The sequence below is a fragment of the Galleria mellonella genome, unplaced genomic scaffold (genome assembly GCF_026898425.1).
Source record: "Galleria mellonella isolate WM207_F2 unplaced genomic scaffold, CSIRO_AGI_GalMel_v1 utg139, whole genome shotgun sequence".
Classification (NCBI taxonomy): Eukaryota; Metazoa; Arthropoda; class Insecta; order Lepidoptera; family Pyralidae; genus Galleria; species Galleria mellonella.
Window position 1 is genome coordinate 11,298,284 of NW_026441995.1, and position 24,938 is coordinate 11,323,221.

General features: G+C 31.6%; 1 protein-coding gene across 1 annotated transcript in view; it reads right to left on the bottom strand.

The window, feature by feature from the left end:
- Positions 1–24,938, bottom strand: part of LOC113511314 (voltage-dependent T-type calcium channel subunit alpha-1G) — a 164,633-nt gene that overhangs the window by 14,677 nt on the left and 125,018 nt on the right. Inside the window, exons 7-26 of the mRNA XM_052903383.1 lie at positions 21,664–21,835; positions 18,906–19,182; positions 18,037–18,129; positions 17,388–17,620; positions 16,836–16,950; positions 15,432–15,539; positions 14,737–14,890; positions 14,257–14,295; positions 13,497–13,693; positions 13,067–13,250; positions 12,516–12,726; positions 12,162–12,371; positions 10,994–11,111; positions 8,348–8,503; positions 7,278–7,412; positions 5,610–5,780; positions 4,202–4,399; positions 3,381–3,673; positions 1,809–1,981; positions 799–968 (exon numbers count right to left, since the gene is read on the bottom strand). Of these exons, the coding sequence (XP_052759343.1) occupies positions 799–968; positions 1,809–1,981; positions 3,381–3,673; positions 4,202–4,399; positions 5,610–5,780; positions 7,278–7,412; positions 8,348–8,503; positions 10,994–11,111; positions 12,162–12,371; positions 12,516–12,726; positions 13,067–13,250; positions 13,497–13,693; positions 14,257–14,295; positions 14,737–14,890; positions 15,432–15,539; positions 16,836–16,950; positions 17,388–17,620; positions 18,037–18,129; positions 18,906–19,182; positions 21,664–21,835 (3,407 nt within the window). The remainder of the gene's footprint in view (positions 1–798; positions 969–1,808; positions 1,982–3,380; positions 3,674–4,201; positions 4,400–5,609; positions 5,781–7,277; positions 7,413–8,347; positions 8,504–10,993; positions 11,112–12,161; positions 12,372–12,515; positions 12,727–13,066; positions 13,251–13,496; positions 13,694–14,256; positions 14,296–14,736; positions 14,891–15,431; positions 15,540–16,835; positions 16,951–17,387; positions 17,621–18,036; positions 18,130–18,905; positions 19,183–21,663; positions 21,836–24,938) is intronic.

Genomic DNA, 24,938 nt, shown 5'->3' on the forward strand with positions numbered 1-24,938 from the left:
ACCTGTAGAAATTAGATTGAAAAGAGGTTTCAATGCTTAAGAAGAAGAGCCCCTTAAGAGTTAAGTGAGTAATTTAATATTCTTTTATAAAGAAAATCTGATTGACAAAATTAATATAAGATCAAAACGGGAGAAGACCTTATCAATTAAAAAAGTGTCATTAAAATCTGTTAGTAATTAGTGATGATTACATCTAAAAGTTTTTAATGATTTCAATGCAATATGTTTTGAATAAATATTTATTTATAAAGAGAAAGAGTAAATGAATGGTGTTAGTCTAGAGATCCACCCATTATATACCTGATGCCATCCATCTGATCTAAAGTTGTAACTATGGCTTAAGCCATAGTCATGTTCATGTCCTTAAGGACATGAACAGGAACACGCAGACTATATATTTTTTAATCTTTCTCTATTATTATTATGGTTATATGGTTTAAGTCATCTTCATCATTTCAGCCATTATCTGTCCACTGCTGGACATAAGCTCCCCGATAGACTGCCATAAAGAACGGTCCCGAACCACCCGCATCCCTGCCAGGAATAGCGGAGTCGCCGGGGACCGGGGGCTGTTTCTTTACAGTGTTTACCATTAGGGAATTCTGCTAGTAGTTGCCACACTTAGCATGCGGATTGACAACCGCAGTTAGGTCGTTTGAGATATATTAAAAGAGAGACGCTGCTATCCATTCCTCAATCATAAGTTCCTATAGTCACCTCTTACGACACCCACAGGAAAGGAAGGGGTGGTTCATTCTATACCGGGACCGACACGGTGATATTTATTATAATACTTACATCGGGTAGAAGAGGCGCGGTATGTGCAGATACTCTTCTCGCCGGCTGCGCTAGCACCCTGGGGGCGGGCAGTTGCGACCGAGTCCGGTTGTTAGGGAACTCCGACTGAGTATCGTTTTTAATCACCATGGATGACGACAAAAGAAGCTCGTTTTTGCGAAGATTTGAACCTATAAGAATTGCTATTTTTATAAGTAATAAAGGTGTAGCCATATATTCATTTTTTTTTCTTTATATAACTTAGAATGGCAAACAAGCTGACGGCCCACCTGATGGAAAGTAGTAACCGACGCCTATAGACATGAGCGGTACCATGGACATAACAAAGTATACTGTTTCGCCCATAATACCTCCCATGGGTTGCCATTCCTGAGCACTCAGATGTTATTACTCTGTACCCTGTAAATTCTCGTCATATCCCACCCTTCAAACCGAAACACAGCTATGCAAACAACTGCACTAATAAAAAGTTATATTGTATAAACACACATTATTTTTACTTTATTTTAAAAACATTTAACGTCAAAAATGTTTTAACTGTATCAAGTACCAGGAAAACATAAATGTATATGTAGTATTTTACTGAGAACAACATACAAGTAACGCCCACCTGATGGAAAATGGTTGTAACTGTCACCTACAATCATCAATAATAAATACCATGAAAAATATTAATAATATAGACCTACACTTAAAATATTTCCTTTTAACTACCACCTCTGGGATCTGATGGCCGACCTGATAGGAATTGGTAGCCGTCGACATGAATATATAGACATGAATAGCTCCATGGACATTACAAAATCATTTTGACATCCATGATAAAAGTGTCAACGTAACAGGATATACCATTTTGAGGACTAAAATGTTATATCTCTGTTACTTGTAATTTTAATGCCACATTCTACCTTTCAAATCAAGAAAAACTGAGGTAGAAGGATGAGTGTGATAGATATCCAATCAGGAAACTTTAGTATGGTGTAAGCTTTGAAAAATTCATCTAAATATACCATTACAAGTGGTGTGATCGCGTCCATTATTTAAGATCACTGCGTCAGAGTCCGACCCTGTTCTATGTTTAGGCTTTTTTCGTAGATTCGGTCTAGACAACCTCCAACTATAGCCACGTTGCACTCTGCATTTGTCCTCTCCGTTTGTCCCTGGGCTTGTTCCACTTATACTCCTACAAATAAAGTAATTAAGTATAGCTTTTTGGCTCAGATTACAATCAAAGTATAAAAAGAAGGCTGAAGATAATGCTGTAAATTATATGTAAAGTATATTATAGTATATTATACGAGTTTTATAGAAATCCATATATGTGATAAAATTGCCTATAGATGGAATTTTATCAAAACATTTACATATTGTTTCATTCAAAAGATTATAATAGGACATATCTTTCTATGTTCGGTACTTAGCAGAAAAAAAAATATTTACACCGAAGATGCCAAACAAGAGTTCCATAGTTCGATTAGTAGGTATCAAGTTTCAATAAGTTTTACTTACAATACGTCTTAGTATATAGTAATAGAGCTCGAGGAAGCCTATTTGATTGTGAAACTCCATTGAAACCACATAGTATGCGACTATTCAGTTTCTAAAGTGTAGAGATAAGTTCTCAGTCGACGAACAGCAGTGCAATGACAGATTATAGTGGTGGGTGGGTATCATGTCAAACAATTCAATGCAAATGATTGTTTGCTAAAGTCTAAAGGTGTTAAATTCAAAAATGAATGTTGGGCGATATAGCTTGCGAGCATGAAATAGTAAAAACATGAAATCGTAAAGAAATATTAATAAGTATTCCTCTTTCAAAGTTTGTAGTAGTAGTTACTGGACTTCTATCAGTAAATAGTTTATAGGGTACTGAAGTAATGCTTCTGCTTATCGATTATATATATATTGACTGATCAATCTGGATCTCGGATCTTATTTTATCGAAATTTCTTTGAAGTAATGGGTAGAACTAAAGAAACTCGGAAATAAAAGTATTTTATTAAAAAAAAAGTATCTTCAAGAACTGTATCATAAAAATATCATAAGAATGCTTTATGATAAGATTGTTCGGTCCAAGATATTCCAAGTTTTATACCAAAATATAAAAACTTTTTATCATTATCCTTGTATATTAAAATTACATGAAAGTTCGAAAGTTTGTTTTTATGTAATACGCAAATCTACTGAAACTGCTGTTTTCTAATATTTTGGCTCACATCGAAGCTTACCAAAGTAAGGCAACATTGGAATTATTTGACAATATTACTGATCGATTATTCATTTGAAAGCAAAGTAAAATGTTAATCATGCAATAAGATTTATATTATTCTATCACTCAAAATTTAGATTTTGATGGCAAAAAAGTATTGTTAATCTTCAGAAGTCAATTATGAAGTTATTGCAAAATTTTTAGTAGTAGATTCATGTGCAACTTATTCGTTATGTACCAGAGTATAACAAATAATGTTTAAGTTTGTTAGCGTTATAGTATTGTCTTTTTTTCTTCTTTTTATCCTATACCTAAAATATTTTATTGACCATCTATAAATTACTTAAGTTCGATACTATTATAGAAAACTTACTTTTGTGAACTAAGAAGACTAGACTTGTCACTTGTATTAAGACAATTATCTTCTTTCATAATCACAATTTGTAGATTCTTCTCGGGTGGTATCGGTGATGGTAACGGTCTAGGAGTTGTAGGCGTGGAGGAACCCGTTGTAGTCTTGATAGGAGGCAGAGCTAATGTTAGAGGGGGTGGAGCGAGAGACATTGGTGGAAGACGAGCTTTTTCTGCACCAAGTTGAGCACTAGCTGAATGTAGCGTTAGAGTGTAACTATTTGGTGGCTTTAGCAGTCCTGGTATGCTTGTACACTGAAAAATAAATTTGGTTACATCGTTTGACAAATATATAAAGAGGTATTATGTTGGTATCAAATATCATAATAAGTAATTAATAAATTTCTATGGGATATATTTACAAATTTACTTGTTTTGTTAATTTATGTATATAGCTTTTCATATTCTCGTTCGCTCATATAGGTATTTCATATACGCAAATCAATCATTTTGATTGGTACTCATTGCTGAACGTTTCATTAATAGTTCATCAAGTATAATTTGAATAATATAAGAAATCCGGTTCAAAGGATCAAAAAATATAGGAATGTTACTATACGAGTACTTACATTGATAAATAATAACAATAACTGATTAAGATTATTTAAATCTTTAGTATTTAGTATTAAATTCTGTTAAACATACTTATACAATAAGGATGCAAAGTATACAAACTGAGAACATAATATATTGATTTACACAGACAGATTTCTACTAAATAGCGGATTGTATATTATTACAGACTTTACAGTTTATAAGAGGTATAAAAATGTTAATATTTACGGATGTGCGATCAATAGAATCCAAACTCGAGAGCATCGAAGATCTTTCTAAGCTGAGAGCCACATTAAAGTCCCTGAATGATGCCCCAGGTTCCAAAGTAGTGGACGGTGAATCTTGTGGCGTAGCTGCAGTGTGAGTGATCATTGGTACTGTCGTGCTTTCAGATGCGCCTGCGTTGCTTGCTAACATTTTTGATTCCTAAAGATAAAATAATATATTTTTATAAATTATATAACTAAATATGAAGAAAGAATGAGTTTTTGCATACTCCAATTATAAAGATAAACAGTCTTTAAATCCTTTTTCTTATTACAGCAATTGTAGAATTAAATGAATAATTTTCTTTAAGTCTTTGAAGATGTTCTTCCTTTGTAAGATGTAACTATTAGTTACGCTGTATGTGTATTTTAAATTCGGATGTTTTTAAAAATATAACAAAGAACAATCGGGGATAAAGTTATCTGATAGTAAGTGGACAACATATCTAAATATTATGATTTATTTTATTTGCAACACAAAGAATATCTTATGTCTCTAGAATTACAATCGTTATTTGATGGTGGTCTTTTGTAAGGTGGAAGTGATTTGCTCATTAGATTCTATTCTCAAATCTCGCTATGCCCTTACTGACATACGTGTCACGTATATGAATGTCGCCCACTCACTCCCTAAATTTGAAATCAGAACAAGTACTCGCCTAAGCGAATTTGAAGGGTATGTGTGGACGTGACAGACGGGAGTTACAGTAAAGTTAACACAAAATGAAAAATGACCATATTTCAGTAAAATCGGAATTTAAATAATCCTATGTTTAATAATACGTATAATAGTTTATAAATAGTAGCTTTAATAAAGAGGTATGATATGACTTTAGAATTAGTTCAGTTGTGGTTTTGCTGGTAGAAATGTAATGTTTGCACTTGCTTACGTAATATTAGTTCCTGAACTTTGGTACTTTGCGTTTAACATTTGTATAGTTCAGTATATTCTGTTTGTGTTTTCGTTTTGTAAGTTATACCAATTGTTTTGTTTGGCACAGTAAACTACTATTAAATACCTTATAGAGAATGTTTACAAGAGAAAATGTATGTTCTTGAAAACTCTAGGTATAAATATGTCGTGCATCATGATTCAAGTCAGGGCTATCATAATTATTACGAATACGTAAACGAATATGTATACGTATTCCTTTTTTAATATATTACGATGATAGCAAAAAGATATAAGGTCTGCTTGATGGGAAGTGGTTATCGTAGCTTTTGCATGTGCGCAACATTTGACGGAATAGATCTTAAAGAAAACTTTAATATTTTTATTTAAGCATTATTTTTCCTTCTATTAACATAGTGCATATTTTAGGCACTATTGTTTTTTAGGTATCTTTTGTAATATTTAACCACAAATATACCTTTTGAATGTTACATTTGTTCGATTGTGCGCAGTCTTTGCAAAGCGTTGGGTGATGTGCCGAAGACTTGGTCTTCCGACGTCCTCTCGATTGCTTATCCTTATGTCCGTTCACATCATCTTTAGTTCGACGAACGTCATCCGCTGATTTCCAAAAGTTTTTAATCTCGTTCTGTTATAAAAACAAAAAAGAAACAACATATTTTTATATCGATATTGATTTAGTATGTTTAGTTTGTTAATTAGTGATATTTAATTTAACTCTGTAACCTTGAGTAAAATGCTCAAAAGTGTTTGTATATTCCATGTACAAAAAAGGTAAACTCACTATTCCCTTTAAATCTCTTCAGTTTTATGAGTGACCCTTATTCAAAAAACTAAAACATCCTACAAACCTATTATAACTATTAGAGTATTTTGCCATTGTTTATTAATTTGAGAAATTAGCGTAAAAGAAAAGACAGAAACACTTAAATAGCTAAAACAGGTTTATAAGAGGTTTGACGTTTTTATGGATAAGAAGGATTATTTTCAGTTTATTTTTTTACACATGTATCTAACCGAAGGCACTGGGGGGAAAGTGATTGTTAGTAATGGAGACTAAAAATCCCATTGCTAGCTATATACCTAACCAGGTCGACCTCCTCGTGGTTCCCCCTGGAAACTATCATGGTTAATTCCTGATGAATTCATCATGATGGACTAACTGGCCTGTTTTCATTCTCATCGATCACCCTTCACTGGTGTTCCGCCAGCGTATCCCATTAGCGCAGGCGGGGTTACCATTCCATTTTCATCTACCAAAAAAAAAAAACCGAAGGCACTTGGGGGATCAAGGGGTTATTAGTAATGAGAAGTTTGTTCTCATTGCTAGCGATATACCCCATCAGGTTGACTCCCATGCGGTTTCTCTTGGAAACAATCGTGGTTAATTATTAGTAAATCACCACGTTGGGCCAGTTGGCCCATCTGACACTATCCTCATTTATCATCCTTTATTATCTTTATACAAAACCGAAGTCACTTCGAGCAATAGGTTCACTGGAACTTGTAAATTCAATGTTTTTGTTTAGCATCCAATCGAGAAGTCCGTATTGGAGCATGTGTGAAATAAGATGCACAGATGACGGACAATCTTCGGTGCACATTTTTGTTCGTTATAACGAAACAAATACAATTGTATGTTACCTATCCTTGCAAGTACGCGGATTGTACGAATGAAAATTTTGTTTTCTACAGAGAATATATCATGATTAATTATTTGCGCATGTATTCAGTTTCAGGGAGGTTACTATTTCTAAAGCTAAAGGTTCTAATAGTGGACCTACTTTTTCTCTTAGTTGACACTTTTTTATTTATATATTTTATATATATATATATATATATATATATATATATATATATATATATATATATATATATATATATATATATATATATATATATATATATATATATATATATATATATATATATATACACATACATACATCAATATGGAATTAAAATAAGAGTAAGTGATTGCATCTTATATTGCCATAAAACAAAAATAATAGCAAGAGTGATTAAATCTATATAGAAATTACGTAATAGATACAAAAGGTAAAGTTAATCCAATCCTACATATCCAGTTGTCCAATAAATTTCGTTAAAAAGACAAAAGACGAACCTGAGAGAAACTGTCGCTGGAATGTGACCCTGAATTAGAATCGTCGTACTGTAATTCATTGTTGTCCGAGAAACATTCGTTTGATAATTTAGACTTAGCTAATTCGCGTTGTTCACGTTCTCTCCTTTCGTTTCGCTAAAAGAAAAAGGAATATAAATATTTTTTCAAGTATCATCATAATAACAGTGGAAAAATTTATTGTTATATCTGCTGTGGAAATTGTATGTGAGGTAGCACACATGTATATACATAAATAAAACAGCTACTGCGTACTTTAATAGCTACGAATAAAACAAATCATGTATTTAAAGTGATTTAATATCATTGTTTATTTTTCAATTCCTTTCAAAAAAAGATTTTCAGAATTTCAAGAAGATCAATACTCAATTCAATCGTATTTATTATGTTTATTACTTCATAATTTGATTCATAAACAGATTTGAAGAATTATTTTTTATCTGATAGAATATACTTTCAGATTAGTTCCACATAAATTTTATGAAAATTGATCTAATAGTTTAGTTTTAAAATAAAAAAACTGGATTTTTTAAATTAAAATAATTGGTTTTTCCTCCGTTGAAGTAATTTTTCTTTGTGGAACTTTTTGAACTAATTAGATATACTTTTTATTAATTATATTATAAGTACTTTTATATCAGATCCTTTATAGGATAGGCTAAGAGAATTAAGTAAAATCATAGCATAAATATCACATTTTTTAACTGCTGAAGTAAACGAATCAGGTTTTAAATTGATTTCTGAATTGAATTTTTTACAATCCTCAATAGGGGTTCGAGCTAGTGTGATGCATTATTCAAGTTTACATTAAAAAGTTTGTATAGAAATTTGAGTTTGCTTAAAACTGCTGTTAAGTTTTTGATACAAATATCTAATAATAATAAAAATCTGTTTAAAATTTACACTACCGATTTAGGTATTATACTGAACATAAAAATACTAGAATTTAAAATGCATAGGTAACTTTTTATTTTGCTAGCGATTATTATTTTACTTTTATTATCAAAACAACAAATTGAATAAATTATTATAATTGAACCAGAAATACGTACCTCAGAGCTGAATCCTTCAACGAGAATAGCTACTAGCAAATTAAACAGTACGTAATTGCCAAAAGTCATGAGTGCCACGAAATATAACGCGGCCCAATGACTCGTCTTTTCCATGCCGTTGAACAATACAACATTCCAATCTTCTTGGGTTAAGACCTGAAATATTCACATCAAAGTGAGGGCTCTGCTCGTTCGAGCAACAAACTCTACCACATCAAATATCTTCAAATATCATGAATCTCCTTAATAAACCAAAATAAGCGAGGTGTGCTGTCATATTGTATTTAAGTAGTGCCTTTTGTGTTTGTAATTAATTTTAACAAATCAACGTAAATGAAATACAAAAAAATCTGTTAATAAATCAGCGTGTTAGTGTATTGTTATGTAGTTGTATTAGTGTACACTAATATACAAGGTTAGGTATTAGGTAATGGAAGGGAACACAGACGGCGATTTTGAGTACACAAGCATTAGTTTTCAGCATTTCCTAAAACTACTAAAGCACTATAAAGCAAGATGCAACTAACTACGGAGCGCTCCATATAGAGATGCATTACATAAATTTTGAATCTAAACTATATCATATTACAAAATGGCGGATCTCTCGTTTGTGGTAGGTTTAGTACATATGTGACCAATTAGTTAACAGTCTTTTCGAACACCTTCAATGAAGTTGTTAAATAAGACAAGATATATTTCTACATATCTAAATAGTTGATTTTGAAATAACGATACGAGAAACACGCGGCTTCTACTTCTAAAAACATACTCAAATAGGATCGCAAATAAACCGTTTATGTTGTACCTTGTCTAACACCGGTCTCAAGGCTTACCTGGAAGACGGTGACGGTAGCCCAGAGGATGTTATTAAAATGTTTCCTGTCGCACTCACACTTGGGGTGATGCGAGATGATTTCTGGGCAGGTACAATCTCGCTCGGCGCCATTGTCTTCCACATACTTGCAAAACTTACCACCAAATAGATACATGCCCAGAATACTGCGCGTCACGGGGCCGATGAAAAAATGAAAGAAAAAGAAAATGCTATGCGCATACGCCGCGACCGAGTCATCCTGACGACATGTTGTTGCGTTCGAGACGTTAACACTGCTGCCTCCGTGATTATATGAAATAGAACTAATCTTACAGAAATACAGTGTTCACATACTTATGTTAGGAAATGATGCAAACAATTGTGCCTCATATTAATGTGCCAGCACATCACACGATTGTATTATATGATAGTATGAAAGTATTATAAAAGTGCATAGTCTATACAAACAAGTGAATATGTATGTACAAAATGTTTATTTTTTTTTTATTTTATTCTTTAATCAATACAGAAAATAGTAAAATTAGTTTCATTTCTAAATAAAAATTGTATGTGTACCGGTAGGAATATGTTTGTATTTGGTACAAAACATTAAACATGAGAAACACTCATTGATTAAGCAGTGTTACCGTCATTGAGACGCTACCACCAACGGGGTTGTTAATAATAAAATAGTATATTAAAATTAACATCATGACTTTTAATGCAAATGAGTTCCTCCATAGAATTATTATTAATAAATATTATAATTCATTCTTTATATACTGCCTCAGAGTATCGTGATTTTAATAAATATAAATGCAGTTAAAATAATATAGAAGAAAAAGATAAAAGATAAGCAAAAGAAAAGTGCATAAAAGATAGTTACATTCGTCTTCCTATAGAATTACTCGTGTCAAAATACCGTCATTCAAATAAAATGCAATAATTAAATAATAAAAAATATATCGAGTAATGCAAATGGAAAAGATAAATAGGAAAATAAGGTGAATGTGTTAATAATTTTAGCAAAGTGGAAGTACAGGGGGAGATACAGAAATTGGAAATTAGATTATTACTGAGTTAAGATAAAGAAAGATGCGAGGCTTGCTAACAAAATCGATAATTTTAATAAGTATGATTTTCATAAGCAGGGATATAATGATTTCATATATTGCTTTAGTTATTTTAAATTATTGCAAATTTGATCATTGATTTCGTAGCAAGACTTGACATACTTAAATAATAGAAGCATCATGCAAAGTGATAGATAATTTGTAAAAACTGAGTGCAGCTGTAGTAATGGGAGTAGAGGAACTGACGAACAGGCTAATCCGCGACTCGGTTTTTATCGACCTCAAGCTAACCTACTACTCAACTAAGCTCTCTGACTAAGTAATGTGCTCTTGACAATTTTTGATGGGAGTACTGGTACGGCACAACAAGGTGAACGTGACACTAGATGATGTTGGATCAATTTGTTACGATGGTACTATATATCACTACGCGGGTTCTAGGATAGCGGTTACGCGAATTAAACGCATGTTTGACATATCACCGTACTGCAAGAGATACAATTTACCCATGCCATACAAATTGCAATTATTTATTAAGTGAGATGTATGAAAATCTTGCAGCAAGTGGAAAGTCAATTGTGTACTCGCGTCGTTAGTCGATTAGCCGTCACAAGACAATAATTCTTCTGTTAATGGGGTTGTCATACTGTCGTGAGTGTTGACTGCTGACGGACCCGTAGGTAAGCGTTTAGTAATGTTGCAAGTTCAGTCTGTTTCTGGATTGTCTGTTAGGGTACTTTAGTTTAAAATGTTCAATACCTGAAACACCGTGACAAAGGCCCACAAGAGCGTATCAAAGTTTTTTCTGTCGCATTCTTGGTCGCCTTCTTCGTCTTTCTCGCAGAATTTGCACCCGAAGAGGTTCATACCGAGGATGCTGAACGTTATCACGCAATATACGATTAGATATAACAGGGTCACTATATTTCTTTCGATATAATATATAAAAGAGGAAGGAAAATATATTAAAATATATAAATATATGTGTCGATTATAATCTAAAATGGTAAGTGATAAAGTGCAGGTGTAAATAAAGTGGACGAAAAGCACAAAAGCGTGAAATTCTAAAGATATAATAGAAGAGAAAAAGTTGTAAGAGTGTAGATAGTGGCAGTGTGTAGTGGTTGGAATGTCAAAGACAGAAGTAGTTGACATACATATAGGAAATAGATCGAAAAGAAAAGGAGAAATCACTCACAGTTAGTGCACAGGTTAAAGGGATGCGGGTGTGACAGTTAAGTAGAAATATTCAGAATTCATATTTTATGGAGTCGAATAAGGTCTTCTTTTGTCTAAGGAAAAATGGAAAAATTGGATTGAGCAATCAGTATTAGATTGCTGGAAACTGTGATAGCTACTTGGTTAATATTACTACAGTACATATAGATGAAATGTCACAAATCGGGATAATGAGAATTCCAAATACACAAGAAAGATTATAGAATATACGAGTAAGAGCCTTAGATAAACAGATAGCTTATATAGTAAGTAATATGATAATAGTAGTAGGTAAATTCAAAGATTTCCGTAAAACCAAATAAAACAGTAACACGACTCAATTTTTATTGAATATATATCTCATCAGAACGTTAAGAAAAACAAAAAATGGAGAATTAGTTCTGGAAATGACAGAAAAATATAAACGCCAAGTGCAGTCTTGTTGATATTAATAATTGTTTTAGTTTTCCAAATTCATTTCAAATTAATTTTTAATATTTTCATTTGCAGTTATGTTTAAATCCATGCAATTTATATTTATAGATTTAATTAAAGGTTTAATATTAATCTACATTAATATTATTCATATTATAAATTTTGGAGTCACTTGTACGCCTATTCACTAAAAAATAAAGTTATAACAATTTTCATCAAATTTGGATTTTTGATATGCCTTTTAATAAGTATATAAAATTGTGTAAATAATTACCTGAATATAAAAATGAAGAGCACCAATAAGGAGAAGAAGACGGCAACATTATCCATGGTACGTAGCATTACAAACAGTTGTCTCCGGAGGTTTGGCATAAATCGAACTAGTTTTAGTATGCGCAAGAGTCGAAATGTGCGCAACACAGAAAGACCTGAACTTCCAGCTAGGTCTTTTTCGTGTCCAATGCTTTGAGCCAATTCAAATGCACTGTATAGAATATATGTAGTTTAAAGATGCTTAGATATTACAATAAAAAATATTATTTCATAGAAAATATTTGTATGTTAAATCAAATATACACGAGATTATGACATATTTCAATATGGAACAATTTCGTAAGAGAAGATTTACCTTAATATTACAATAATGCCATCAAAAACGTTAAACCCGTTAGAGATATACTTGAAAGGTCCCTCAGCGATGATTTTGAGAAGCATTTCGACGGCAAATATTGCGGAGAACACTATATTACTGATCTCAACAATAACTGTAAGCTCCTCAGGTTGGTTGTGATATTCGATACCCATTGATAGTGTATTTATGAGTATAGCTAGTAATATGCCTGAAACAGAACATATTCTTTATAAACGTTTGCTGGATAAAATATTCTTATTATTTATCATTAAGTATCTAATATTTAAGAAAATATATATTAAGGGACGTTTCTGTTATATGCATAAACATATATTTTTTAAATATCTACATATAATTAAATTATATAAAATTGAAAAGAAAAGCAAAGTGAATTATTATTAAAAAATGTTCATGAATTAAACAAATTTCATTTGTTTGATTTTTTTTCAATGTTTTCTGAAACTTTTTATTTATCTTCGTAATTACAACTTTTACTAACAAGAAGACACAACAACCAATTAGAAAAGTTTCTAACGACAAAAATATACCTTGTTGAAAGTATTTATGATTAACAATGTTTTTGATGTGTTTTCGCTGCCAGGAAAATGCTTTTGATATCTTTTTCCAAAACAACGAGCATGCGCTTGTGAATCGATTTTTTCTCGATTGTTTTGCGGCTGCCTCAGCTGCTAATAATTCGGCACAGCACGAATAATCCTCTATATCAATAACCTACAAATAGACAAAATTAGAAATAAATCTTTTAATTATCTAACCTTTATAAAATCTGAACGATTACTTAGATGAAAAATATGCATCTCTATGATACAATCAAAAGAAATAAGCCAAATTAACACGAATAATCGGGTTTCGTGTCAGTTCATTCGAATATTAATACGAATCGAATAGTTATACGAATCTGCTTTTTGGGCTGGATAGTGAAAAATTATTTCTTTGTAAAGAATAGTAATAACGAACCTTCGTATCATTTTTTTCTTCTCCTGCTCGTTTGCTAATGCCCTTTGTAAGTTCTTCGAAAAAGGAATCCAAAGCAACTTGTCCAGTTGGTAATGCTGCAGATAATGCCCCAGAAAGTGCTAGTAGTTCTTGACAGGACATAGTCCCTCCCGCGGCCGCACGTTCCTCAGCAGTATCGCCTGTCGGCAAGTCGAATTCTACGCCCGATATTAGTACGATTATTGTATGATTGAACAATTGTCGATTGTTGATCTAATATCTTCAAAGCATCTAACTGTTCGGAAACGTTACTAAGCCATTTATCAAGTGTTAAAATTTCATTCTTTATTCATAAAAATACAAAAACTTTTGTTTTTTAAATCTATCAGTATTTCTTTTTTTCTTATGTGAAAAATTTTCAAATATTAAGAAAGTGATGTGATCGTAGAAGGTTTCAGTTTTTATGAATCCCTTTGTGTAATAAATTTACATGATATAAAAGTTATTTCAATAAATGTATTTGTATCGAACAGTAATAGATACTTTGTGTGAGAGTAAAAATATCTAGAGATATTATATAGACAGAAGAATGTTATCTACCTATATTGTGAAAGGAATAAAGGAAATTTGAAGTATTTATAATTTATTAAGATAAGAAGTGCTGTTTCCTATTCAGCTGAATCAATAAGAGGTATAGACTGTAAAGAAGAGAAGCGGAAATTAAGACCAGATTGTTCATGCCTCGCTAATACTCGTCTAGATCTACCGTCTCTAGACTCACCACTTTGGCTCTTAAGCCAGTCACGTTGACACAATGAATCTACAAATATTCATTGCAACTGTTACATTTTATAAAGTTCTTGACTATTGTAATAGAGAAATAGATATATTTTATATTTAACATTTTAAAATTTGATTCTAAAGTGAAACCTTGATAATGATAATTTGTTTTAGACTTCAAAAGAAATTAGAGTAACGTATCAGTACATGTGTATATGTACATATACAATGGTGAACGTTATGATTAAATAGAGTTTTACAAAATTATGCTTTTCATCATTAAAATTTAATATTTCAAATTAGGTTATATATTTCGTATGGATATGAAGGGGCATCCTATTTATCCAAGTATTTCTTACTTATTTATGAAAAAATAATACTGATAAATAGAATAATATGAATCATATATGTATATATAGGTAGGTATACGATAGATAAAGATGAAACATTCTGTTACATGATCATTTGAATAAATATTTACCTGTTTGTGTCATCTTTTCAGAGGAGCAAACATTATGTGGGTGGGCCAAATGCGGAGTGTTTGGTGCGTGAAGAAGTACCGTATCGCTAAACATAACCGAGGACCTCCGACGAGCCAGCGAAGGTGGCGACAGCAGTGACAAATTCGAAGCATTCTGTTCGGAACACATTGTGTAATTATAGGATAATCTTTCCTAATATTGTAATGTAAAAGTGTATTTTATTATAATTTTGAGTTGATGAATGGAGAAGGACATATTTTTTATTTCGGACTTAGCGTGAAGAAAGATTACAATAAAAATAGATGCATTATTTTATTATTAACAGTATAATAAAGGTAAAATTACTAATGGCTACAAATTTAGACCAGTAAAGCGCAGGCTATAAATAATATGAGTTTGCTATCTGTACTTATATCCTGAATGCTTCTAATATATTCACTTATGACACACACTATCATAAAAAAAAAAAAAAAAAAAACTGTTACAGTTTTTCATTGTTATTACTAAACGATCGATGATCACAATAGATTTTCAAAGCACCTATAAGATTAATAAATTAGGTAATAAACTTCTGTAACTAGGCAATAAAATATACATTTAGGAACGAGCAATGGATACTTAAATATCATTTCCAAGTGTGTGTATCGTATCCAATATTATATTTCTACCAATCATATTTTTGTGACAATATTACCTCAAGATCAGCGGCGGAAAGGGAAGGTACGCGCAACAGGCTGGGCCTGCTGAGGGGCTCGTCACCCCCTCCCCCGGCCGCTTCCTCCACAGGCTTCCCCCCATTTCCCTGTCACAGCGTCGAACAATACAATACAACCCGCCAACACGGAAGCGGCTTTGTAAAACCTTCTGGAATATTTTATTATAATTCCAACTCCTCGAATTTTACTATAATAATGATAAATTGGATTTTAATGTCTTATTCAATAAGGATGTACATAAACGTGAAGTCTAAAAACAACAAAGTAACATAATCAAAGTTACAAATTAAAAGTTAGATGAGAATGGCACAAGGGGAAGATTTGCTTTGATTTAATAAACAAATTTTAAATCGTCTGCCTCACTTCTTTCAATTGTATTATTAACTAGCCGTTTCCCGCGGCGTTGCCTGTCTTTAACAATGTTGTTTCTGTATATCATTCCCATTGGAACTGTTCATGAATCCGGTCTTATATTGTATTATATACTTAAATGATAATCACGTACCTAATATCTTCATAAAGTTTCAGCCATTTCAACTGATCGGTTATTTTATAGCATTTTATATGTGATTTTTTAGATTAATATAACTTTTTTATTTATGAACCGATTACAATAAAACAAATACTAAATGTTAAGTAGAGCAAATCAGAACACATTAGTGGAAACCGCATTCAAATCAGTTAAGTCGTTTCTGAGATTAACGTGCACAGACGTATAGATAAAAATGCTAAAAAAATCATTGTTTTGGGTTCTATTACGTTCATAAAGCCTCCCTATAATAGTTTTTCTTATATATCTTCCATGTACAGTCAGCGAACAGTTACGATTTTATTGTATGTATTGATTTAGTAAATATTCCTTTTCATTTTGAAGAAATTAAATAATTTAATATTATATAATGAACTACTTGTTTTACATGTAACAGTATGGATATTTAATGTGATAGCGGATAACGTTTCGATGTAATATTTTAAAATTCGTTGATACATTTATTCGGGTCAATTGTCGATTATTGCACAATGTATGTAAATGCTTGTAGACACGTTTATTTAAATAAAGATGATTTAAATTTGAATATGAATGTAAACACTTATGTATTTTTTTTTAAATTTTCTTATTAGTTTTAATTTTTAAATAGTCAAATAATATGAATTTTATCTTATTATAAAATACTACTAGTGTTTATTTAAATAATGGTGAAAAATATTTTTTTTTTATTTTTCTGACTAACTTATTCATTATTTGTAATATTATAAAGATATTTGAATATTTAGTTCTTTTTTATTCAACTTGGAAATCAAATAATTAGAGAAAGTGACGGATAATGGTTAGAATAATTCTAAATATAAACTTGGTAAGATTTACAATAGTATAAAAGTACCTGTGGGTGAACACGGGGGCAGCAGGGATGGTGTTGTTTCGGTTTATTCGCCGGTAACTGCAGAGTTTCCCGACTGGTCCGCCAACGAAGTTGGGCTCGTTGGTATCGATACACCCTGTCAGAGTAAGTAATGGACTTTAATAGACTGCCGCTAGGGAGGTGCTGCGGTCCGAGATCGAAACTAAACCTTACTCTAACTAGGTAACATTTGAAACGTAAAAGTAGATGTTATGGTTCTTGTAATAAGCGGTGAATTGGGATATAATCATAGTACGAACTATTACTAAAAGAGTATTCTACGAATGATTCGTAGAATATTTTTTTTTGGAATGTCTAAATATGCTTTAAACCAAACACCTGTATTTTATGAGTAAGTGTATAAGTACAATATGTTTTATTACAAGTTAGTAACACCAGAAATGAATATTTGACTCGTTTTATTACAGTTATGTATATTGGCGGATTTTTTTTATATGATTATCTTTAAATTGACACGGTATCAGTTGATAAATTCATCATTACAGGTTCAACAATGGAACATTGGCGACATACCTTATCTTTTTCGCCATTCTCCTTTTAAATCTTCTCCATAAATGAGCTACATATTTCACGATCTCGGCGTAACACGTCGCCGGCTCACTATTGTTCGTAGACGATGCTAAAGTGGACGACGATGTGAATCGAGCTCGTTCAGCGCGCATACGCTCCATTTCACGTTTTTTAGTTTCACTGAATTGAGTCGCAATTACGACTAAACACAGGTTGATCATGAAAAAAGAACCGATCTGCAAAAGAAATAAAAACAATTAACGACTTGAATGGTTATTAATTTAAGGAACATGGAATAGATTTATTTTTATAGGCTTATAGGGTTTGATTAATCTCTCGTTTTAACTGAGATATATCATAAATAGTAATAAAGTTCTAATAAGATGTAATTTGTTCGAAAATTGTATTATATTGTTTTCATATTGTATTTTAAAATAAATTATGTTTCGATAATTAAATTGAAATATATTTATCTGTTTGGGAGATACAATAATATAGATAGACACTACTTCAACTGACACCACTTGTATATATAAAATAGTACCATATTGGTATATATAAAATATAATAAATAAAGGCATATGCATTACTATAGCCTTACTATATATTTAATACTACTAATATATATAAAAAAACTGAGTACTATACTTACGACAATTAACAGCACAAAATATATCCAGTCCCAAAAACTATGCGCATCTTGTACATAATACATAATATCTGTCCAACCTTCCAGTGAAATCACCTGAAAGTAAATCATATTGTTAAACTCTTCCTTTTTTATAACTATAATAATTATTTTCCTACTTTTATTTATATATCTTTTATTTTGGTAGCACTTATTGCATTGCTTGTTATAATTATTTTTCATCTTATTCATTGTTTTGCTTTACACATAATCACGTAGTTTATATTGTCGCCCACACTAGTGCTATATTTAATATACATTTAGACGTATGCTGGCTGTACAATTTGATGAAATTCAGGAAGTCCATTAATTCAGTTAATCCATATAAATCTAATCTTAATCTAACGCACATCCTTGAGCGAAACTCATTTAGAGATTAGAAGATAAAATTGTAGTAAGCTACAGAGTCTGTAACACGACTGACAGAAAGTCGTGGTCGCAATTTAATATACTTAATTATATTTCAAGCTCCGAAAACTTGAGATTCTCATTTAATTTTCTTTATATTTTATTAGGTACTTAAGTATGTAACTTAATTTTATCTTATACGAGTAAGAAATTTTTTTTATGTGTACGGCTTTTTTGTTTTTCAATTGACATCATAATATTTAAGTACAAACAGATATATAATTATTTATTTTTTATATCACAAGGGTGGCAACAAGCATATAACTGGCTTGATGGCAAACGATTATCGTAGCATATGGACGCCTGCAACACTAGGAGTGTAACTTACGCGTTGTCTATTCTGATCTTCCTATGCTTTTGATACTAACATCCAACTTTAATGTAATACCTTTAAGTAATCTTTTAAAGAATCAAATAAAACTTACCAGGAATATAGCGACCCAAGCAAGTCCAATGTTATCAAAGGATATTGTGCCTTGAAATGGATTGGAGCCTCTTTGTGTGCAGTTAGTGTAGTACTGGTTCCAGTTAACGCACGAAGTGTTTGTTGGAGCGTTGTTAGAGAAGGGTTTCGCTGTTTCGTTGCAGACCAGTTGCCCATAGCGGTACGGTGGAAAATTGCCGCAGTGGTGCATGCCGCTATCTTCAGGCGTTGTGCAGATATAGTCCAACTCTTTCGAGAACTCGTAGTACAATGATATGCTGTGCAAAATATAAAGCACATTAGGGATATACGATTATTATAAATTTCAATTTATCGTTATGGTCAGATTTTACATGCTAATATAGACATCACTGTCAGAAACATTACATTCATTATTATATTTTGTAAAGCAATTTTTCATTATACTAATAAAGAGAGACGTAATATTTAATTTCGGAAAGTTTAATAATAATTTACTTTCATTTAGCTCTGTAATACTTCGGAGTACTTCTATTTACATTTTAATTAATCACGTTAACTTGAATCGAGACAAAAGAAATCTATATATGTTCTGTTGCCTAATTAATAAGATAATTGAAACAATTTTGAGTATTTTTGCGTAGGTTTGTATACAAAGTTAAGGTAAAAAAATATCTAATTGGACGTGGAGTTAGTTGTTGTTAATTATTTCAGCTGATAGTAATTATGTTTAAATGATAAAGGTTTTGACTATAATGTAACATATAAAGCTATAATTGTTTATAAGTTGATGTATGTCTGAAGTATTGTTAATCATTCTAAGCATTTATAGGAGGTACATGCAATATCAATTCAGTTGCACATTCACTAACGCATGCAATTACATTCTGAAATAGAAGCAAAGATCGAAAAGGGTTCATATGTTTAATTTCTAATCTATTAGATTGCAATCTTAACATAAGTGATAATAGAATATTCTCAGAAAACCAAGGTAAATATTAGTGGATTAGTAAGATTAACGCCGGTGGCCTCAGAAGTCGTTATTACAAATGACACTGGCCGTAACAGCGGAACACGAACGGTAGTAACCCACATCATTTGCGGCACCCGCTCGTTACAGTGCTGTTCCCTTGATGATACCCATAAGGGTTTTATTGTGGTCTTCAAGTTGATTCTAAAGTATCTTTTCTAACATTGTAATATTAAATATTAACCAGAAATCGAGCTTTGTGGTCACTTTTTTGGTACTTGTTTTAGTAATGGACTGCAATACATTTCTTTTGACAAATAAAAATGTATTAACATTAAATAATAACACAGAGTAAGCGAGGTTATAATATGATATGAACAATTGTTTTGAAGTGATAAAAATACCAAATGCTTAGTTATGTTAATAAAAGGTAATTCTGTTATCGTGTCTCGAGGTTTGCGTATTAGAAGTAGAATGGTACAGTTGTCTAAATAGATAGCATTATCATGTGTATATATAGATAAAATAGGTAGTTGTGCATTCTAGCTTTATAAAATTTAAAAGTTATCATATTCGACAGGTGTTGTATTGTAACAATAATATTTGATAAATTTAGAGGAAGTTGATAGAACTACCCATATTTTGTTTGATACAAAACAAACTGGCAGTTCTTATTTATATTTATAAAGGATGTTATTATGATAAGGATGCTAATTATGAAAATATCAATGATCATAGGGTAATAGAGTGCAGTGTTTTAGTAAAACTGCCAGTTCGTAAATGGGAAGCCAATACGAAAGCACATCTGGCTGGCAGATGTGTGAAGGTACACGATACAACAGTTTTTAATCTTCATAATAGAAACACATTAATTTTGATCGCAAATCCTTACGAGTTCACTCTGACGCGCACTCTGTACCATTCGGACAGGTCTCTGGAACATAAATTTAGGAGGCGGTGATGGGTGTTGTGTCTAGGTCTAGTTTAGCATCTGTTGTTCTAAAAATGTGGATATAATAGTCACTAAGTGAATTATCGTAGGAAATTATGTTTTTTTTTATTTATCCACATGTTTAGACCGTTATGTCGGGTGTCTCTACGTATCTATATGTTAATAATCTATATTTACTTTTAGTACCAAATCTACTGTTGTTATTCTTGTATTCTATGACGGAATGTTAATGCGGCTATGTTGGATTGATATGGCTAGAATCTTTCAATGTATTTATTATTAATAAAAAAATATATATATAGATAATCATGATGAGAATAAACAACTTTTTTTGCTACAATTTTAACTGGTTCAACATGCGTGTATCGTTGATCATAACATTTTTGCGTTGTTCTTATGTGAGTATTGACGGAATGCAATATTTACGTGGTGCTGTATAGTAGTAGTGATAAGCCGATTAAACCGACATGCGCGTTTCAAAATGTTAGTGAACAAAATAATATGGAACGATAAAATATAGAATGTCAAAAGATAGAGCAGCCATGGATGTGCTCGTGGGATGTAAGCGTTAAATATTGCATGCAGTCAACGTTAGCAGTGGAACGTGCCGCTAAGATGAGCGCTCTCGAGCAAATGGAACAAAATGAAAAAATCATTTCAGCTGCAATTTCATCCACAAAACTTTAAATATTTCCAGCTAAATTCTCTGCTTCGTCCAATTTGGGGTTATTACTTATTCATTAACTAATTAACGCTTACTTTTATTATGAGCTACGAGCAGCAACAAAGAGAGACTTGTTTATGTATGTCTCTCATTGTGGCTCTAACGAGGGTTAATGTTATTGGACAGGTACTTACTTGGGTCGATATACGTTTGGTGGTGGGACAAATTCGCAACGTTGCCTAAGAATTCCTTCCCAAAGCTGAACTCCGACTATTCCAAATATGAAGAACACAAAGAAGCATAAAAGTAGAACGTTGCCTAGCATGGGTAGCGTATCTAGTAGTAGCATCACCAATATACGCATACCTGGGAAAGGAAACAAACATAAATTTTAGGAACATGAACAAATTTGTAGGATAGTACGTAGAAAAATAATAATATTTTGTAATTTTCTTTTGTTTAGAAACTTAAGTATTTAAGATAATACATATTAAAACATTTTTTCCCATTGGTAAAAATAAAATATTCATAATTTATATATATTTTTCTAATATTGGATAGATGATTAATTGTAAATGAAAGTAAATAAATTCTTTAAAGTTTTCTTTTTCATTTTTAATATTATATTTTGCTGCCTTCATCAATTTTATATTATTATTATTTGAAAATTATGTAAGATCTACCTAACAGAAGGATCAACTTTTTCGTAATCAATTAAATATCTATTAATAAAGATTCATAAAGATTTTGTACTTTAAAAAGATACTTTGAATTTCTTTAATAATGCAATTTAATTTATTACTGAAGTGTAGTTTTCGCAATTAAATAAGGGAAAAGATTTAGAAATAATTTATTTTGGATCAAATAAAGTGAATTGTGCGATCACATTTAAAACATTACAGGTGTAATATTAACACAATGCTCTAATTACGCTTTAGTCAAGATTTATTTTACTGTGATGTAATAAATGGTGTTACGAATTTTTTAACCGTTCTTATATAACGCTTTATAAGGATAAGAATATTTTATGGATAAGAAAGTTGCTAATAAAAAAATATTATATTCCTATGTATTAATTTAGGATTTTACAGTAATGTGTGGTACATGTATCGAATTTTATTTAATTTGTTTAGCTGTCTATAAGTGTTTGGATAACAAATATACAAAAATCTTTACAAACTTTGAAATTTATAATATCAGTTTTAAAAGAATTTTACAGTATATATCTAGATACCTAAAATATTAATGAAATTGTAACTTTACAATTTATTTATAATCATCATATCAGCTGTTAAATGTCCACTGCTGAACATACGTCTCATCCATATGGAGGATTTTACTAGTAATTGCTACGGTTGGCAGGCGGGTTGACAACCGTAGTTAAGCTTTTGGAGATATTTGAAAAGGGACGCTGCTGCACATCTCTCGACTATTAAGATCCCTTAGCCGCCTCTTGTGACGTCTACAGGAAAGAAAAGGGTGGCCCATTGTATGCCGGGAGCACACGGTATATAATTTACTTATAATACAGTAGACAAATGTTTATGATTGTGTTTTTATCATAGTTTTTTTGGTCTATTATTTTTTTATGCAACTCAGAATGGCAAACAAGCTGACGACCCACCTGATGGAAAGTGGTAAATATCGCCTATAGATATGAGCAGTATCATGGACATAACAGAGTATATTGTTTCGCCCATGATACTCCCCATGCGTTACCATTCCTGAGGACTCAGGTGTTATTCCTCTATACCCTGTAAATTCACTGCTATATCCCATCCTTCAAACTGAAACACAGCCATGCAAATACACAGCTTTACAGTAGAAACACGAATGTGACAGCGGTGCCCAAGCAAACGACTTTTGTACAAAGTCTCCCTCTGGTGAATTATAGATATATATTAAGTAGGAATCTCTTAATAACTAATTACTTAATTCCTATCTATTAATTACTACCTATATGTATTACATATTAAACAAAAGACAAAATAACAAAGTAACAGATTCAGTTATAAATCAAAAGCTCCATTTCAATTTAGCAGAATAAAAACACACGTGGGGGCAATAAATTGTGGGAGAGGCGAATTAGTGCCGATGTATGTCTAACCGCAACCGAGCGTGGCCCGATTTAATTTGCGGCTTCGTTGCATTGTTCCAGTCGTTGGAGGAGTTCACGTTGTTTTTGTGTAAACCTAACGACTTGTTTTACCGTTCAAGATTTTCTTCGTGATTTGCAAATGAATCACCTAATTCGAGAATGGTAGTGCATTTCGATCGGTTCGAGAATATTGGTCTCGAGCATAGAATACGTAATGATTTAAGTTCAATATTACCAACATCGCCTCGGTAGGGTTTTTCGTGCCAAAATAAATATATTCAGGATTATTTAACCTCTAATGCGATAGTCAAAGATATTGGTCGTGACAAATATTTTAATAATTTTCAATATATTATTTTAAACTTACTGACCCGGCAAACGTTCTTTTGCCTTTTATAGGTTACATTTTACTTACCGGAGTGAAAACTACGAGTAACTTATTATATTTCTCAATATAAAGCATATAACATTATTATAAAATATAATTAAAAGTTAGCTATTTATATAGAGATTAGCGAGAACGAATATTTTGAAACGAGATTTTTATATATTGACGTTGGCGGCCCAAAACAGAGAGTTATGTAAAATTTGTTGAAAATGCTGTTTGTGATTCGTGCACTCATATTAAATATTAAAACTATGTAGTAGGTATTATTAACACTGGTTGTACATAGAATATCGCAAGAGATGATCAAGAAAAAAAACAGTGGAAAAAAGTATGTACTGAAGATAATGATGTGTATTGTTTCTAATGACAATTTCTACTAGTCTTTCAAATAGTGAATAATATATAACAATAAGTAATAAGTAACATGTACCATATACGTATATAGGTATTTGGACATAAATTTAATAATTCAGAGATTTAAGTTGCAATCCAATCTTCGAATCTCCGGACCGCAGTCAACAGAGCTGTCCTCGTTCCAATATTTTTTGACAGATGGTTTTTCTGCTTCCTTTTATAAAACTTGCATATTAAAGACTCGTTGCTCTGAGCTTACTGTGGTAAAATGACAAATTATTTCATTCATTAGACTATGTTCTCTTTCTTTAGGATCTTTTTATATCCGTCGGCTAATTTAGATAGGTATCTGGAGTGACAGTAGGCGTCTGGGAATTTGTATAGGCCGTTTATTCCATTGTGACTTTTATCTCCGGTGTTATAAGGTACAAATGGCCAAAAGTTAATTATGCCTATGGTTAGAATATTGTTGTTATTTGGGATTATTTTTGAATGAAAGGTTAGAGTGAACTGAAGCGATAAGAAGTTCCATATTTTGGAAAGGAAGCAAAGTTAAATACTGTTACAAATTTAATACCATCGTTATATTTTAGTATCTTATAAAATTTAAGAAAGTTGTACTCATTTTA